Source organism: Suricata suricatta, chromosome 6 (assembly GCF_006229205.1).
Source record: "Suricata suricatta isolate VVHF042 chromosome 6, meerkat_22Aug2017_6uvM2_HiC, whole genome shotgun sequence".
Lineage (NCBI taxonomy): Eukaryota > Metazoa > Chordata > Mammalia > Carnivora > Herpestidae > Suricata > Suricata suricatta.
The window spans coordinates 35,229,953-35,248,790 of NC_043705.1; the positions used below are offsets into that span (position 1 = coordinate 35,229,953).

The 18,838-nt window shown below is 44.4% G+C and overlaps 1 protein-coding gene across 4 annotated transcripts in view; it reads right to left on the minus strand.

Annotated features, from left to right (window-relative positions):
- PRELID2 (PRELI domain containing 2) overlaps nt 1-18,838 on the minus strand; it is an 88,459-nt gene that overhangs the window by 64,816 nt on the left and 4,805 nt on the right. For 2 of the 4 annotated variants that reach the window (XM_029942181.1, XM_029942182.1), the window contains exon 1: nt 5,172-5,315. In XM_029942181.1, coding sequence (XP_029798041.1) covers nt 5,172-5,246 — 75 coding nt within the window. In that variant the 5' untranslated portion in view covers nt 5,247-5,315. Of the gene's footprint in view, nt 1-5,171; nt 5,316-14,054; nt 14,141-18,838 lie in introns of those variants that run through there. The other 2 variants (XM_029942184.1, XM_029942183.1) reach the window with 2 other exon arrangements.

Sequence of the window (18,838 nt, forward strand, 5' to 3'; positions counted from 1 at the left end):
ACTCTACTCACAATGACTCATTTGCCTACAGGGTAGAAAGAAAATTAACCTGAGCTACTCTATAGTACAAAAAACTCTTTTAATTTCTCTGGTCTTATTTGAGAATAAACCAGAGAATCCAGTCAACACAATGCCCCTCTGGGTCCTTTTTAATGACTTTAAATTTCAAATAGACAAAACTGGACAAGTGTTTGAATCCCGCTCATGAATGCAAGCTCAGTAAACAGACCATGTGAGCTTGTTAGAGATGAGAAAGCTTCTAGACTGCTACATTCATCCATGCGTTCTCATCCATCCATTCATCCATTGTGTCCTCTTTGTAGATGGTTTTAAGTAAAAGGAAAGAAATCGCTGTAAGTGATAAGAACTAGAAAGCTAGGAGTCATACAAAGAAAGAAACCTAAATACACTGTCAGGTGCACTGACAATATTGTTCATGAAAACTACAGTTTAGCATCTGATGAATAAACCATTTTGGGTTTCATCGCATATCTACATGAAGAGTTCATTGGGAAACACTATATTCCATGAACAAAGAGAACTGTGGTGTTTGTTTTCAAGGTGCCACTTGGCTTTGAAAGCATGTAGCTAATATTTTGCCTGTGGTATCCAACAGGCAGGTGTAAGAAGAGCAAACATTCCTCAGGTTTTAAAAATAGTAGTATATTATAACTTGGATGGCTCGTCCTAACATACCAAAAGACGTAGATCAGTAGACTCCATTTAAAATAGAACATTCTCAGTGCCGCTGCAGCTTCAAACATACCACAGTGCAAAATCAGATTAAATCCTTCCCAGAGATCCTCATATGATTGTCCCTTCTGCCAAGTGCCTTCCTTTGAAAAAAAAAATACATAGAGACTAAAAGAAATATAAAAGTATATTTAGCCAAAAAGATCATTCTTACTACCTTACACTTATAAAAAGCTAATACTTGACAGACTGTTACACATTTGAGCCTCACAACAATCCTAGGAGACAGGCGGGGAGGTACATGGTATTATTGTTTCACAGGTACGAAATTAAGACAGTAGGGTTGCTGTCTACAGTTGTGCATGTTGCTCACTGCCCAAGATCTTCCAGGGAAGCAGGCCCGCGGGCACAGGGCTACAGACACCTAGAGGAAGGAGTGCTGAGAAAGCAGGCAGCAGACTGGGGCCCCCACGCCCAGGAAATGGCTACCAAGCCACAATAACACAGTTTTCCAGCCTTGCATGCAGGTGCTGCTTGCCCTCAGAAACTAAGGCCAAGTGCCAGAAGCCACAAGCTCCAAACAAGCCCCCACGGCCCAGTTTTCAACCAGTTGGATCCAATTCAGATACTGGGCTAACCTTCCAGCCCCTAAAAGGGATAGATGCTCCCCTGTGAAAACCAAACCTTCTGAGCCAGCAGGGACCCCAGTGATGAATTTTCCCTGACTTTTTCCCTTATTATAATACTAAAAATCACACCCGGGCAGTGGAACTTAACACGCTAATTAGGCATGCAACTCAAGAAGAAAGAAGAACTGACCTTTAAGTGCGCAAACACAAAACAAAAACAAAACACAAAAAAACCCTACACACGTAGACATCACCCTTTTTCAGCATGAGCCTCCTTAAAACTTTCCCAGCTCGCTCCTTGGGAACCCAGCCTGCAGACTGTGCAGTCTCCCTTCTGCGGAGCAGTAAGCCCCAACAAGGCTTTGCCCCGAACTCCCACCAATTTCTATGGTTGAGAGAGCACAAGGGTCCGACTGGGGAATTAGCAGCTCCGCTTGCTAATTTGCATAAATGCTCCATTTACTTTCCAGGAGCCCCACTGTCTGTGAGCTTGTAGGGCCGACCACTTAAATGATGCCTCTTTTTTTTTTTTAATTTTATTTAAATCGAAGTTAGTGAACATATAGTGTAACAATGGTTTCAGGAGTAGAATTTTGTGACTCATTACTTACCTATGACACGGAGCCTTCATCCCAACAAGCGCCCTCCTTAATGCCCATTATCCATTTTGAGCCCATCCCCCGACCCCATGCCCCCTCCAGCAAAGCCTGTTTGTTCTCTGTATTTAAGTCTCTTATGGTTTGCCTCCCTCTCTTTTTCTCTTATTTTTCCTTCCCTTCCCCATGTTCATCTGTTGGGTTTCTTAAACTCCACATATGAGTGAAATCATCTATTTTTCTCTGACTTTAGCTAATGCCTCGTCCTAATCTGCACTAGGGCATGGTGAAAACGGTGTCCCTAGGCCACCCAAAAACTGCTTTTAATGGGGAAAGCACAATGATTGCAATCTAGATCCACTGACTTCAGTTCATGGCTTCAAGTAATGCACAGTGAAAATTCTCAATGCAAATGGATTTATTGACATATCATAATTTAGTGACTCACACGGCCCCTCCCAGTGATCTCTGAAGGCGTGCTTTGTGAATAGAAAGAATGGAAGTATATGGGGGGCCACAGCTGGCTCAGTCGGTTGAGTGTACGACTTGGTCTCAAGTCATGAGCTTGCGGTTTGTGGGTTCGAGCCCTGCATCGGGCTCTGTGCTGACGGCTCAGAGCCTGGAGCCTGCTTCGGATTCTGTGTCTCCCTCTCTGCCCCTCTCCTGCTCAGGCTCTCTCTCACTCTCAAAAGTAAACATTTAAAAAAAATTTTTTTTGAAAAGAAATCTTCCACACCCTAACTGCACACAAAAACCACCCAGCTGAGCCCAATCAACATAATTATGAGACTCAGAAGTCTAACAATGCTTTAACCCACTGATTTGTTACATAGCAATAGAAACCTGAAACACTGTATTCCCTCACTGTACCACACATCAAAGCTATACCCTTGTATCAGGCACAACCGGTCCACCAAGACAAAATAAACCTTGAGAACAGATAAACGAAAACTGAAGTTGGATAAAGAGCACAGCAAAGATGAGTCTGGAACATTTTATTCCCTCAGTAATGATCAGAGTGCTCCTCATGTGGAAGGCAGCACAGCCTGGAGACCAGGGGTGTAGACTTTGGATTCAGATGTGTTGAATTCTTGGCTCTCCCAAGTGCTGGCTGTGGCAACTTAGAAAAGGTGCTTAAACCCCTCTGAACCTCAGTTTCTCTAGGTAACAAAATGGAAGTCAGTCCTAACTACTGGCAGCTGCTGGAAGGAGTAAACATGATAATGTAAGAAAGCACTTCCTCGCCCTCTCTTCGTGCCTGAGAAACTCCGGCTCACACGCCAGCCAGCCATTTTACAGACCACTTTTCAGAAAAATCTCGTCCTCAAAGCCACCCTGCAGGCCCTTAGCAGGCCTTTCCTGCTATATTTGGTGCCAGTAACACCAACTTCCTCTGTGTAAAGACATATCACCCATTGTAAGTATGTGTTCATTTGCTGACCATTTATTAATGTCAGCCCCACCCACTAGGGGCCATCAGCTCCGTGAGAAGAGGGTCTATCTGTTATGCCCCAGCACCACACCCGGTACACAGAAGAAAAGTATCTCTAAATACCTGCTGAAGGAAAGAAGAGCACTGAGCCCAGAAGCATGACCACATGCAGAGTACTCTCTAAAAGAGAGCTTGACATTGTGGTTTGTGCTTCTGCAGGCGTGAGTTTAACGAGAGAAAAGGTGATGTACAGCAGTAACTACCCAACGGTGGGGGAGATGGTCAGTGATCTCGATCTAGACCATGTGCCCCTCCAGTTCTGACAAGGCCGAGATCAGCTCCCGATGAGGGCGACCCAGAAGGCATTCCAAGGGAGCAACGGCGTTAGAGAATCCACACTCCCAAGTGCCAGTCCTAATAAAAAATGGAGAGTTGACAGCTTCTCTTTTGGGCCCAGAAGTCTGGCCTAAGGCAAACTCCACTAGATCCACAATTCCAGCTTTCATTCATTTATTCATTCACCATTTATCCAATTTTTAGTGAGCACCTACCAGCTGCTAGACACTATTCTAGGTACTGAATATCAATGAACAATATCAACAAGCTGACATTCTCCCCAAAAAAGACCTCTAAGGCAACACCATGTTACCCAGAGTCATACAATCCTTGGGTTCTGAACTGTATCACCTCCTCAAGTGAAGGTCAGGTCTTATCACTTAAAAAATTAACTTCCTCGGGCACCTGGGTGGCTCACTCTGTTGAGTGTCCGACTTCAGCTCAGGTCATGATCTCATGATTCGTGACTTCAAGCCCAGAATTGGGCTCTGTGCTGACAGCTCATAAAAAAAGAAAAATTTTTTTTAACTTTTTAAATTAACTTCGTCTCCTAGCATCTCCCTTTGTTCTGCTTCTGGGTTGTATAAGGAGTGCACTGCTTGGTGGCTGCCACCCAAGGCAAGTGACAAGTCTTACAAACCTTGTTTAAGAACATGAAAGCTGAAGCGAAACCTAAAATATCTTCTGATCCAACACTCTTAGATGCAGAAGAGAAGATGACGCCTGACCAACTGAAGGAACTAAAGGTAGAGACAGACAAGAGTCCAGGAGTCCAAGGTCCCTAGCCTGGGTGCTTTCAATTTCTCAACGAAATTTCCCGTTCTATTACCATGCGCACGGTCCTCAGAGAAGCCCCGAAGAGGCCACTGAGCACTGAGACTGGGGTGCAGTTATAGCAGACATTTTAGAGACCCTCCATCCGTCATTTTACATGCATTCTCTCCCTTGATTCCTTACAACTAACCCTTTCAATTAGTACTATTATTTCCCCATTTCACAGATCACAAAACTAAGGCACAGAGAAGGTAAGCAATCTGCCCCAAGTCCTACAGCCACCTCACTATGATGGCAGAGCGACAATGTGACAATATTGGGGAGCCTAGGGTGATGGCTTCTACGACCCCCACTAGCTTTTACGGGGTCCATGAAGTACTAGAAAGATAGACAAGTCCTGCGCAACCTCAACCAGGCTCCAGAACCTGCGTTCCCTGAGACTCCGGGGCAGAATGTGTACGTGGTGCAGCGCACGGAGCCTTTTCCTCTTCCCCGAGAGGGAGCCTTCGAGGAAATCCACTCCACCCCCGCCCCGCACCCAGAGGCGAACCCCGCAGCTGGAGGGCGAGAAGCGGGGCGCGGACTCCCGCGGGGACAGGGGCAGAGGCGTGGGGAGGGGCGGGGGGGCAGGGGCTGGGGTTGCGGGGGGCCGGGGCACGGGCCGGGGCAGGCGCCCCGAGCGCGGACGGCCGGACCGGAGTGGGCGGGTACCTTTCGGAGGAAGCTGGCGACCACCTGCTCGAAGGGGTACTTGTACACCTGGCGCACGTCCACCGTGACCCCCATCCCCGCGCGCCTGGCGCCGGGCTCGCCCGGGGCTGCAGGCGTCCACACCCGCCCCGCCCAAGGGGCGTGAGAGTGTTTTCCCCCTCCCTTTTCAAACTTTCGAAACTTTATTGTCCCCCCGGAGAAACGGACAGGCGGCCGCGCCCCGCCCCCTTCCGCCTCCGCGGTGTGGGCGGGGGCGCAGCTGCGGCCCGAGAGCTCGGTGCGCCTGGCGCCGCCCGCTCTGCTTGCGCTGCCCGAATCCCCGCGGCTCCGGGCAGCCCGCGCCGGTGCCCTTGTGCCGTCCCGCGCCCGAGCCTCGCACTCGGCAGCCGTGCGAGGAGGGATCACGAATACGGGAACTACCCGCCTTCTAGGTTTGAGTTGTAATCTAACCCTCCTCCGTGTTGCTGAGTCCGGCGGTGTGACAAAGGTCAGCAACTGCATGACTCACACGATCCCGGCAGCCGCCTCAAAAGCTGTAAGCTGGGTCTCAAGTTTGGTAAAAATTGCCCATATCCCCAGGGAGTGTTCGGGAACTAAAGGACCGGGGCTTAGCATATCCGGCTCAGAGTCCACTCCTTTGCTCCTTAAAGTTTAAACGCCGCGAAGCGAGGGACAAAGGCTCACGAAAAGAATTTGACTACTTTTCGCTAAACTGTACTTTGCAAGAACGAACAAGTGAATCCATTTATTCAATAAGTTATTCAGCATATTACTGGACAGCTACTCTGTGCGAAGGTGACCCAGGTGACTTAACACCCAAAGAACAAAATAGGAAAACAAACGGATAAGGGATTCAAGTTATGCGACTGGAGCCGATTTTAGCTAGAATGAATGAAGTGGTGACTTTGACATTTATAATTTTACCATCTCCCTGGCCACCGACACATCGTCATACTGGTGTTACAAGCCTTACACTTGGATAAATCCCGCTCTCCATGACTCGGTGCTTCACTCTCCACTGCAAGAGACTGGAGGCAAATCTACACCCAATATAACATGCCTCCTTTTTAAATTCATAACCACAAGCCTCAAGGGCCTTTTAACGGTGCAGGACCAAAAAAATAAATAAATAAGTAAATAAATGGAGGCGCCTCTCCATTTCTCTAATCCACTAACTGGCCCACGGTCCTCTCACCTCAACCAGCCTTACTGTCAGGTGACTACCTTGCTTCCTTTTTCACTTAGTGAATAGGAAACCTCCCTCTAACCACATCTATCTACCCACCTGTCCAAATGACCTGCCTTCATCCACTGCGCTGATAACGTCTGTGAGCCTAAGCCTGTAATAAAGCCCTTTGCTTTTGAAAAAAAAAAAAATGACCTGCCTTCTCTCCTACTTTTTGTTTTGTTTTGTTTTGTTTTGTTTTGTTTTGAAGTAGGCTCCATGCCCAGCAAAAAACACAGGGCTTGAACTCATGACCCTGAGATCAAGACTTGAGCTGACCAAAAAAAAAAAAAAAAAAAAGAAGAAGAAGAGACCTAAGCTGAGATCAGGAATCAGACTCAACTTCCTGGAACGTCTCTCTCCTGTTCTTGTGAGTGAATTGCCAGCAGTTATTTTAGGGCCAGTTTCTCCACTTGTCCGCTGAATCCAGCAGTGTGCTAGCAAATGGTTAACAAACAGCTCTCCTTAAACAACAACAACCACCACTGGCTGGCTCAGTCACTCAAGCAGTTCGGCTCAGGTCATGATCTTACCGTCTTGCCTTGCGTGGACTCTGTGTTGATAGCTCAGACCCTGGAGCCAGCTTTGGATGCTCCAACTCAGTCTCTCTCTCTGCCCCTCCCCCAGTCATGCTTGGTCTGTCTGTATCTCTTTCAAAAAATAAATAAACACTAAAAAACAGCCCACAAGGCCCTGATTTCTAACTGTTGCAGTTTCTGTTGTGTAAATAATCCCACCACAACCAACTACCAATGTGATGTCACAGAACCTGGGGTTAGGAAGACAAGTGCAGGAATGCACTACCGTGTGACATTTGTGCCATCCACATGTAGTAGACATAACTGCAAGAACATTAATGGAGCCAATGCAGACTTGATAAATAAGAACAAGGCTGGGGGTATCACAAACTCCAGATTTCAAGATCTACTACAAAGCTATAGTAAACAAAACAGTATGGTACATACACTGTTGATGAGAATATAAATTCGTGCAGCTACTTGGAAAGTAGTACGGAGATTACTCAAAATGTTAAAAATAGAAATTCCATACTGGGGAGCCTGGGTGGCTCCGTTGGTTAAGCATCTGACTTTGGCTCAGGTCACAATCTGACAATTTGTGATTTCGAGCCCCGTAATGGGCTCTGTGCTGTCAGCTCGGAGCCTGGAGCCTGCTTCAGATTCTATGTCTCCCTCTCTCTCTGCCCCTCTCCTGCTCACACTCTCTCTGTCTCTGTCTTTCTCAAATAAATAAATAAATAAACATGTTAAAAAATGAAATACCAAATGATCCAATAATTCCACTATTGGGTATTTACTCGAGCAAAATGAAAACACTAACTCAGAAAGATGGATGCGCCTCTATATTAACTGCAGCATTATTTATAATAGCCAATATAAGGAAGCAACCTAAGTGTTCATCAAGAGATAAATGGATAAGGAAGATGTGCTGTGTACACACACACACACACACACACACACACACACACACACAGGAATATTATGCAGCCATAAAAAAGAATGAGACTGGTGTTTGAAACAACATGGATGGACCTAGAGAGATTATGCTGAGTGAAATAAGTCAGACTGAGAGAGACAAATATCATATAATTTCACTCATATGTGGACTCTAAAAAACATGATTAAACCAATTTTTAAAAAGCAGAATCAGACCTATAAATACAAACAACCAATGATGGTTGCCAGAACAAAGGGGGGTGGTGGAATGGGCAAAATGGGTGAAGGGGAATGGGAGACATAGGCTTCCAGTTAAGGAATGAATAAGTCACAGTAATAAAAGGTACAGCACAGGGAATAAAGCCAATGATACTGTAACGACAGTGTATGGTGGTACACGTGACACTAATGTAACACTGTGTCAACTATACTCAAAACAATCTTTCTTTAAAAGAACAGAGTGAGGGGCCCCTCAATGGTTTAGACAGTTAAGCAACTGACTTGATTTCAGCTCATGTCATGATCCCAGGGTCGTGGGATTGAGCCCCGTGTTGGGCTCCACGCCGGGTGCGTGGCCTGCTTAAGATTCTCTCTCCCTCTCTCTCTGCCCCTCCCCTGCTCACGTGCTCTCTCTTTCTCTCAAAATAAACATTTAAATAAATAAATTAATAAGTAAATAAATATAGTTAATGGTGACTATAATGCAATTAGGAAGGGCTAGGTTTTGACTACCTATTACCTTTTTAAATATAGTTTATTTAATTGAAGGTTATATAATTTAATATTTAATAGTATCTGTGTTTAAGAACCAGCTAACAGGATTCAGAATACAGGAGCCCCAAATACAACAGCTTGGCATACTGAGTCTCTTAACCTGAAGGAGGTTGGGAAAACAGCAGGAGCAGGATGTTCTCTGACATTCCCCTCCCCTTCTCTCCTGAAGCACTTCATAAGACCCTCTTGTGAGCAATGTTCTCTGTACACCAGAAGGAAAGTAGCATCCTTATCTCCAGAATGCGAATGTTACCCAGAAGAACGCAAACAAACAGACTTCGCCAAGTTTCCCTACAGCGGCGATGCTTACCGCTCCCTCTTCATCAAACCTTGTCTAAAAACCCTCAGGTATAACCATTTCTATAGGTCTTAATTTCCATATGAAGGTGTCCATGTCCCATAAAACATTCAGTAAATAAATGTATATGCTTTTCAGCCCCAGCCAGGGACCCGAAAGGGCCAAGGAAAACCTGACCTACACAGCTATACAGCACCACTAAAAAGTTCTTTGGCTTCCTTCTTGTTCAAGGACATCTCTCTAGCTGTATTCCCCCCTCTTTTTCACATCATCGGTTTTGCCTCTACTAGAGCATTCCAACCAGCACACATACATGCACTGAGATTTCTTCCATTTAAAAAAAATCTACTCTTAGCCCCATACCATTTTCTAGCTCTATTCCAATACTCTGGTCCATTTTTCCTCCTCAGAAGAATTGCCTATAATCTCTTGAACCCATTCCAATCAATTTGGGACCTTTCCAGTTCACTGGAACTACTGTTGTCAAGGTCACCAATGGCAAAATTGATAAATTCACTACTTAATTCTTAATCCCCACTTTAAAAAACCTCAGAGGAGTTTTTCCTTGAATTACTTAACAAGGAATAGGGTGGAGGTTAGATGTCAAAGCCCTTAAGTGTTGAATGTATGGTGGTATGTAGGTGGCTTAGTCAGTTAAGTGTTCAGCTCTTGATTTCAACTCAGGTCACGATCTCACAGTTCATGAGATTGAGCACCCATGTTGGGCTCCATGCTGAGGGTGGAATCTGCTTAGGATTCTCTCTTGCCCTCTCTCCACCCCTCCCCCACTCATGCTTGTGTTTGCGCACACACTGTCTCTCAAGATAAAATTTTAAAAAAAGAAAATATTAAATAAAAACCCTGTTGACTGTATGTAGAAAGCAACTCACTATATCACCAACCCCTTCTTACAGAAAAAAAACAGACACCAGTCTCCCTGGGGGACTACAGAGATCCACAGAGGAGAGATAATTTACTTGTGGAGTTTCTGCTAACCTTTATCTGCCTTTACTACCAGAGAGTAGCTGGAGACTAGTGTGAAACAGAAGCCCCCTGCCATGCTGGGCCCTGCACCCCCCAACCTCTGACTCCACTCTGACAGCTGCTTTCTTCCAGGAGACTTGGGCAGTTGCTTGCCAACTCCTGATTAGCTGACCACAAAAGGCCAAGGTGTGTCCTGAAAGATTAAAGGACCAAGCACCCGTTGGCTTTAACTGGGCTGGTTGGCTGAGTGGCTCATGTAATAAAAAAGGTCACCTGCCCGCTCCAAGGACATCAGGGTACTCTGAAGGTGGAAATGTGTGCCAGGCTTGACAAGAGAGGCTACTGCCGAGTAATCTTGTGGCTCAGAATCTCAGCCAATCCGCACAACAGCAGTGTCACTTGCCATGTCCCCAAGGAAGAGACGAGGAACAGTGAGACAAATTCCCATTGCTTTGAAATCGGGTGGCTTACCTAGTCAGGGACTTGAATTTGGAAATTTGCAAACCTCACAAGTTCCTCATTGGGTCTTTGAGATACCAAACTCGTGTTTGTATCTTCACGGCAAGCCACAGTGGTGTGAACATAGTAGATACCTGTACACATTGAGGAAATGGACAGGGGACCAGCTCTTCACAAATGACGTGAGATGTAAGTGGACAGGAGCTTCTCCTCATCCTCTCCCCTCTCTGCTTTTCTCATCCTCTCGATGCTGGTTCATTGCCCTCTTCTTACCATCTGGACCACTTAACCATCACTGATCTTTTTTATCCAGTCTTATAATTGTCTGTTTACAGAAATTCTCCACTGAACTATGAGCATCTCCAGCCTAGAAAGAACTGTGTGTTATTCACTCTTCCCTATCTAGTGCCGAGGAGGAAAACCTCAGTCCTCCTCTTGTGCGCCTCCTTTATTCTCTTGCTACTTCCACACTCACAACTCTTCTGGCACCAGGCATGTAGGTTCCCCCACGCCACGAAATTATGTGACACCAGCTGGGTGTTCTGCAATTTAACTCAATTCTGATACTATCTACCTGGAGATAGCACCAGATCCCGCAGGTTCAGGGCTCAGTCCTACAAGACTGCCCTCCCCCCATACCACTTCAGGTGCCAATCACAAGTTCAGGTTGCTACCTGTGCTTCTGACTGATGGGCTGTAACTCAAAAGTTCCCATGACCTCGTCCTCGGTTTGCTTTACTGCTGGAAGAGTTCACGGAACTCAGGGAAACAGTTCACCAGCTGTTTACCAGCTTATGATGAGAGTCTATGATAAAGGACACAGATGAGCATGCAGGTGGGAGAGATGCACAGGACGAAGTAGGTGGGAAGGAGCACACAGCGTCCGGGCCTCTGCAGGTGCACCGCTCACCAGCACCTCCACCTGCCCAGAAACAGTCCCAAAGCCATACTTCTGGGATTTTTGCAGGGGCATCATGGAGGCACGAATGATCATTAACTCCATTTCCAGCCCCTCTCCCCTCGCTGGAGAAAGGGGTATGGGGCTGAACACTCCAAGCTTCTAATCATGGCTTGGTCTTTCTGGGGACCAACCCCCATCCAGGAGCGCACCCGAGGTCACTTTATTAGAACAAAAGACACTCCTATTACCCAAGAAATTTCAGAAGTTTAGAAGCCTGGTGTCAGGAACCAGGGTCAAAAAACAAATATTAGTTGGGGCACCTGGGTGGCTCAGTCAGTTAAGCTTTCGAGCTCAGCTCAGGTCATGATCTCATAGTTCATGGGTTTGAGCCCTGGCTCGGGCTCTGTGCTAACAGCTCAAAACCTGTGTTATGCCCAAGATTTCAATATCGTCCCCAAAAACCAGAGACCGCCAGAGAGACCGAGTCACACATGCAAAAGCAAAGGGCTTTATTATTATTATGGGCTCAGGTTCACAGACTTCACCAGTGCAGTGGATCCATGCTGAGAGCCCCGAATAAAGGCGGGGTAGGGCCTTTATGGGGTTCGGGAAGGGGGAGTTACAGGAAATTGTGACACAGGTACAGGGGTCCAATCATTATCTCCTAACATCATTGGCAGTAACTTTAACCATACACATTGTCCAGAGTGCTTGTTACTTTTGGTGGGACCCAATCACAATATTTAAAGTATTAACGAATTACAGAGTGGACCCAGGACCCAGGACCCTCACATAAGGTGTGACTAGCCTTAAGCAATAAGTGATTATCTATAGCTTCTATTTCTAGGCCTGCCCTTAGGAATGTTAAGGGTGTTAGCTGGCCTTTCCTGATTGGGTGTTACAAGGGTGGTCCCTCCTACCTTCAGCAATGTGTGCCCTTTTATTGTCTAATGATTCTGAGAAACCGACACCTAGGCCTCCAAGGTCAGAGGGGAAACTTGAAGCCTGTCGTGGAATCAATTTTTGTTCAGACCTGCGTCCTCACACCTGGAGCTGCTTCAGAATCTGTCTCACTCTCCCTCTGCTTCTCCCCTGCTGACACTCTCTTTTTTTCAAAAATAAACATTAAAAAATTAATAAAAATAAATAAACAAACCAAATATTAGAACAAAAGATCCTCCTAGTACTTTTGCCATTTAGGACATTACAAGGGTTTTAGGAACTCTGTGACAGGAAGAGTGAAGGGGAGAGCACGGAGTAGGTGGAGGGGGAAGGGAAGTAGAAACCAATATTTTCTATCATCTCCCAAGTGCCTAGCAAAATATCTAGCACATAGTATATGTTGAATAAATTCATGAATACTTAGCAGAATATGACCTTGGGCAAGTTCCTTCCTGTACCTGCACCTCAACAAAGTGACCAAGAGGGCCAAGATTATTTCTAATTTCCCCTCTAGCTCCCTGACATTTCAGATGTGAATTGACTTCACATCGTCTGCACTCTATGCTTGTCTGTCCCTGTGTCCAGATTTCCTGTTCTTAGAAGGATACCAATCATTGGAGTAAGACCCACCCTAATGACCTCATCTGTTATGAGTTGAATTATGCCCCCCTCAAAATTTGTATGTTAAGCCCTAACCCCAGTATTTCAGAATAGGACTATATGTGGAGATAAGATCTTGAAATAGATAATTAAGGTAAAATGAGGCTATATGGATGGGCCCTACTCTAGTGTGACTTGGGTGACCCTGTGACCAGGGTCCTTAAAAGAAGAGGAAATCAGGGGCTCCTGGGTGACTTAGTCAGTTAAGCATCTGGCTTCAGCTCAGGTCATGATCTCACGGTTCGTGGGTTCGAGCCCATGTCAAGCTCTGTGCTGACAGCTCATAGCCTGGAACCTGCTTCATATTCTGTATCTCCCCCTCTCTCTGACCCTCCCCTGCTCACGCTCTTTCTGTCTCTCAAAAATAAATAAAAAACATTAAAAAAAAAAAAGAAGAAGAGGAAATCAAGACATAGACCTGAACAGAGGGAAGTTCATGTGAAGACAGAGGGAAAAGACCCACATCTGTCGGCCAAGGAGAGAGGCCTCAGAAGAAACACACTTCTCCCCTTTTTGTTAACATTGGAGAAGTAATATGTATGATTTTGTATCCCTCTTTCATGTTCTATAACAAATGGAGAACATTACCTTCAAAGATATGATTTTAATGATATTGATCATATTACCTTATATGAATGAACCATCATTTTATATTATGTTTTTATATTATTTTTTATAACTACTGACGTCATGAAAATCCTTGTATGTAAGTTTGTATCGCCATGTTTTATTGCTTTTTAAAATTAGAGTTCTAGAACGGTAGTTACTAGGTAAAAAGAGAAGACCATTTTGAAGGACCATTTTAACCCTGTCAACTGCCTGCTCTTAGACTTTGAGCCACCAAAACATTTTGAAAATAAATTTTGGTAACGTAAGCCACTCACTCGGTGGTACTTTGTTACGGCCCTTTCAACGGACTAATATATTAGCTTGATCCTCTGCTAAAATCCTCTTTCCAAATGAGGTCCCATTCACAGGTACTGGGAGTCAGGACTTGAACATCAACTTGACCCCGCAGCCCGGGGCACAGACAGGCGGAGATGAAAGAAGGCAAAGCCTGGTGGTGGTGGCCCCAGGTCTCCAGTTCTGGCCGGGGAGCGCGACCTGGTGCCCCGTCTCCTGCGGCTCCTTCTTGATTTTCTCAGCTTCTCTAGGATCCTTCCAGTCAATCTCCTTTCATGCTTACCTTGAGTTCAGGTGTCTATCACTCTGAATGGAGACTCCTGACAAATCTGATGCGGAAAAGAAATTTAGCCATTATGAGTTTGTGTGCTAGAAGAAAAGAAAAGAAAAGAAAAATGAACTTTTTATCATCAGGTCTTTTTCCAACTTCAGATCAATCCAGCTCCTGAGACTTTTGAAAGGTGAGCTGCCCAACACATTTATATTTTCAATTCTCCATTTGCATTCTTTTCATCTTCATTGTTTAGAAATCCAAAAAGAATTCATTATGTTTGTTTGGCAAAATTGCATCCTTTAAGGCCAATTCACCTTATGATGTTAGTACAAAAGGGGAAAGTTTCTTTGTAATAGCAGTAGCCATTAATGGATGCATTTTAAAAGAGACTGTTTAAGCTATTTCCTGTCTGGGAAGACTAATTTTAAAAGACTGATCTCTTGCCAGACGGAAGACCAGAAGTTACTGAAGGGCAGTTCTGGTCATAATACAGAGACTAAAAATAATAAAACCAAAGGCACACAGAAAGAATCTCGGGTGAAGTATAACTTTGGCAGCTAAGTGGTAACATACGTCACCTCAGTGTGACTAAGTTTACCAAATCTTTTCCCTTTCCACAAATTTCTCAGAGGGAAGAAGCAGGTGTGTGCAGTAAGGGACACAAGGGTCGGAATGGGTAGAGGCTGTTAAAGAGAGAACCACAAGCCAAAAATGACATCATTTAGGCCAAGTAACCAAACCGGGGCATAATACCTAACTCCATTGCCTCTCAATCTCCCTGGGAAATGTAAATTTTAACTGGTCAGTCAGGAATTTTCTGACAAGCACCAGGGACAAGCACTTGGGCCTTCTCCAGTCCCCAAAGGAAGATGAGATGACCTGCATAACACCACCAGCTGCTGCTCTTCTCCTAAGGGAAAGTGAGCAGGCCTGGTTAGTCAGTTAGGCGGTTGGTTGGTTGGTTGGTTAGTTAGTTAGTTAGTTATTAGGCAGTTTTGCTTATAACTTCCTGGCCCCACCCCCGGACCCTTCCATTTTTATACAACTCCTTGGAGCTCCCCTCTAACTTGCTAGATGAAATGCTGCTTGATTCCTGACTTGCTGACTAAAGTCAATTAGATCTTCAGATTTACTTGGTTGAATTTTGTGTTTGAAAGAGAGGGAGGTAGGAGAAGTGGTGGAGAAGGAAGGGCCCCACGGCCAAGGAAGAATGAGTAGGGGGAAATATAACAAACTTAACACACTGTAACTTTGCCTTGAGCCAGTTATTACATAATTTTCCCAAAACACTATCTGATTGATGAGATCAGAAAGAAATGAGAATGTTGTCAGGCAATGACATCCCAGCCAAGAATAACGACCGCTATCAAATACGGAGTCCGTTCACCACTCCAAAGACATAGCTTCCCAAAGTGCTTTATATATTCAATCTTGCAACAGTCTGTAGAAATGACATTGGTCTTAGATTGGGTTCCCTGGAAACTGACTTTGAGGCAAGAATTTACCTACAAGAGGATTGGGGATGCTTCTGAAGTGAAGGATGCAGGATTCGGCAAAGAGATAGTGTGCTCCAAAATCTGGTTCCAACTGAGGCCTCAGTCCATTGTATAGAAGCCTCTGGTGCTGGGTGGCCCCCATTGAGGTAAGACTGCTGGGTGAGGCAGTTCCCTTACAGAGGAGGACAATTCCTAGTAAAGGGCACGGCTTTGGGATGGGGGTGGGAGGCAGACTCTGAAGAGAGAGGAACAGGGTAGAGCACCACCACCACATCCATTATCACTGTCATCTATAGTTTACAGATAAATAAACTGAAACGTGGAGAGCTTAATTAAATCATCCGAAGGGAATAAGATCCAGTCTCCCAAAAGTTTTATCTGCAAAGGTATAAACTACTAGATGCAAAGTCACTGAAGAAACCCAGACTGATCTGAAGTCGGAACACACAAAGTGTGCACTTTAAAGACAGTGATGTTTCCAAACAAAGAACAAGGCAACCAGAAGAGGTACTGGTGGCTTATGAAAGCATGAGAAAATAAAATCCAAGAGGTAAACACAGATATTGAAGAAATAGATGGCTCATGTAAGAACTTTGAATAATTCTTTCCTTAGTGGCAAAGAATATTCTTTTCCTAAAATAGTTACATCAATATTAACCTAAGTCATCAAGCAAGTGCCTCCCATCTTTGCTCACTGAGCAGACTAATCTCACCCATAAGAGCATTCCATATGTGGTGTGGTAGGTGATGTCTCAGAGTAAATCAAGGGGTTCCTGATTTTGCTTTAACTTCCAAATAGCTTAAATGACTACTGTGGATGATATTATGCAGCAGTTATATATACCTGGTCACCCCAAGTCGACCCCTAAGAGATGAGATAAAATAGTTGCTGATCATACAAGTTAAAGAGTTAGTTGCAGGGATGTAGCAAGTTCACATGCACCCTACCATTATCCTTACATGTGGCCAGGCATAACAGACGTGTTCTTCTCCTATAGTTATTACCATTGTCTTACGTATGGCGACCAGGCAGGCCAACCAGCAGTTTCTGTAGAAACTAACATTCCAAAGATGCTCTTAGAGTCTCCCTGAGACAAGTGAGTGAACAACTGCTGAGGATGGGGAGAAGGTTCTTAGTCCTCCTAAGATACTAATTAGTCCATCAACAGCTGCTTCCCTAACCTTAGAGCTGAAATAAAGAGGAAGCTTAAATGCCAATTTCTCTGGGCACAAATCTTAAAGGACTGACTCATCTAACAGGACATATGATACCAACCAGCACCCCCCCCAAAAAAAAACCCATGACCTGGGAATGAATGATGAATATCATAGTTTATAATTAATCAATGAGGGGACTCCAGAAGAACGGGCCAATCCAGACTTGCTGTCTGGCATTCCTGGGAATAGATGGAGTTCATGGTCATGTTGCTAAGAGAGAGGCCATTAAACAAGAAAAAAATTGGTCATGCAAGTTCTGGGGACAGCCAATTCTAGGGCTTTGGACGCTTACATAAGGTAAATAAATAATTCCTTGGCAAGTCTACTTATCCAGTCTTTCTACTAGTATTTAGCACCTGGCACAGAACATACTGGAACATAAAGAAAAGATATGGTTCTCCCTTCAAATGGCAGACTGGGAATTGTTAATTGTTTATTCTGCATTCATTCTGCCCTTTTGTCTTCAAAATGGAATGATGTTTTCCTTCAAGTTTTCATCCCACCCCCAAGTGCAGAAGGCATTATTGGTCTAGGAGTGATCTCCATTGCCAGTGATTGGCAATAGAATGGGCATATGGCCCAGTCTGGACTAATGAGACATTGAGGCAAGGTTCTGGGGCTTCTGTTAATTAGCTCCCCTACTCTCAGATATGAACAGGAAGTGTCCCTAGCCAGAGCTAGCAAATACTCTATGGGCAGATAGCCCTGGTTTGACACCATACAACAGAATCCAACGGATGAGAAAATCTGGGTCTTCAGTGAACCCTGTGGAGCCACAGATCACGCCCAAATATCACACTATTTTCACTGCCCCATACATGAGCTAAGAAATTCGCTTTGTAGCTTAAAACCAGTTTGAGTTGATTTGGTTACTTGTAACCTAGAGAATCCTAACTGGTAAAAAGCTAACAGTCTGAATTTAGCTCTCCTGAAGACGTATTTTCTAGAATCAACCTATAGGATAACATACTCAAGCCATAGATTGTAAATTTCTCAAAAATGGGGCCTGGTCTAACATTTTTTTGTACCTCTGGCACCCTACAAACACTAAATGCTGAGCCTCTCATGGAACTCAGATTAGATAATGTGTACATAAATTCTCTGGGACAGAATATTCTCTTCAAATAAATAAAATAGTAAAGAAAATAGGCACTAATACAACCTTTTCATAATAATAGGTAACATTTCTTGAGTACCTAATATGTGTCAGGCACTGTTCTTTGTGTAATTAACTTGGAGCCATTTGCATACATTAACTTATTTAATCCTTACCATAATAGTCAGGCACTATTACAATCCACAGTTTACAGGTGAAGAAATTGAAGTACAACACATTTACTCAGATACATATTAAAAAGCTTACTTGTTTAAGAGGAAACTTCTCTGTAGTTAAATAACTGATGATGAATAAAAATACCATTTTAAAGTCCCTGTGTTTCAACCAATAAGGATTATCTAAGGCAGTTGATAAAAGGATTGTGTTTCCAGATGCCCGGGTGATTCAGTCCATTGAGCATCTGACTTTGGCTCAGTTTATGATGTCACGGTTCCTGAGCTGACTCCCTGAATTGGGCTGCTTGCTGTCAGGACAGAGCCAGCTTCTGATCCTCTGTCTCCCCCTCTCTCTCTCTCTCTCTACCCCACCCCCACTCGCACTGTCTCTCAAAAATAAATAAAACATTATTAAAAAAAAAAACAGGACTGGTTTTCATCCTCTAGACAGGATGAGGGAGTGAAAAATACAGATTTGCCTACTTTGTTTATGACACTTAAATATGTTATGTTGATTTGTAGATTCTTGGAACTTGTTTTTTTCATTTTGCTGCAGTCTAAAGGTTACTGCGTAAGCATCTGATAATCCGTTCTATTAGTCCAATCTGTTAACTGCACTGTCTTACTAAAATGTACCTACTCATTGACCTACACACACCAGGCCGTGCATCTTTGAGCCAAAGCCTCTAAAACTCTCCTCCATGTTGTTATCTTAAAATCAATAAATACCCAATGTGTGTAGTATTTGCTGTTAATTCTTTCACTAAGCAATTTTTGGGAACCCGCCACAGGCTAGACAGTTTTCTC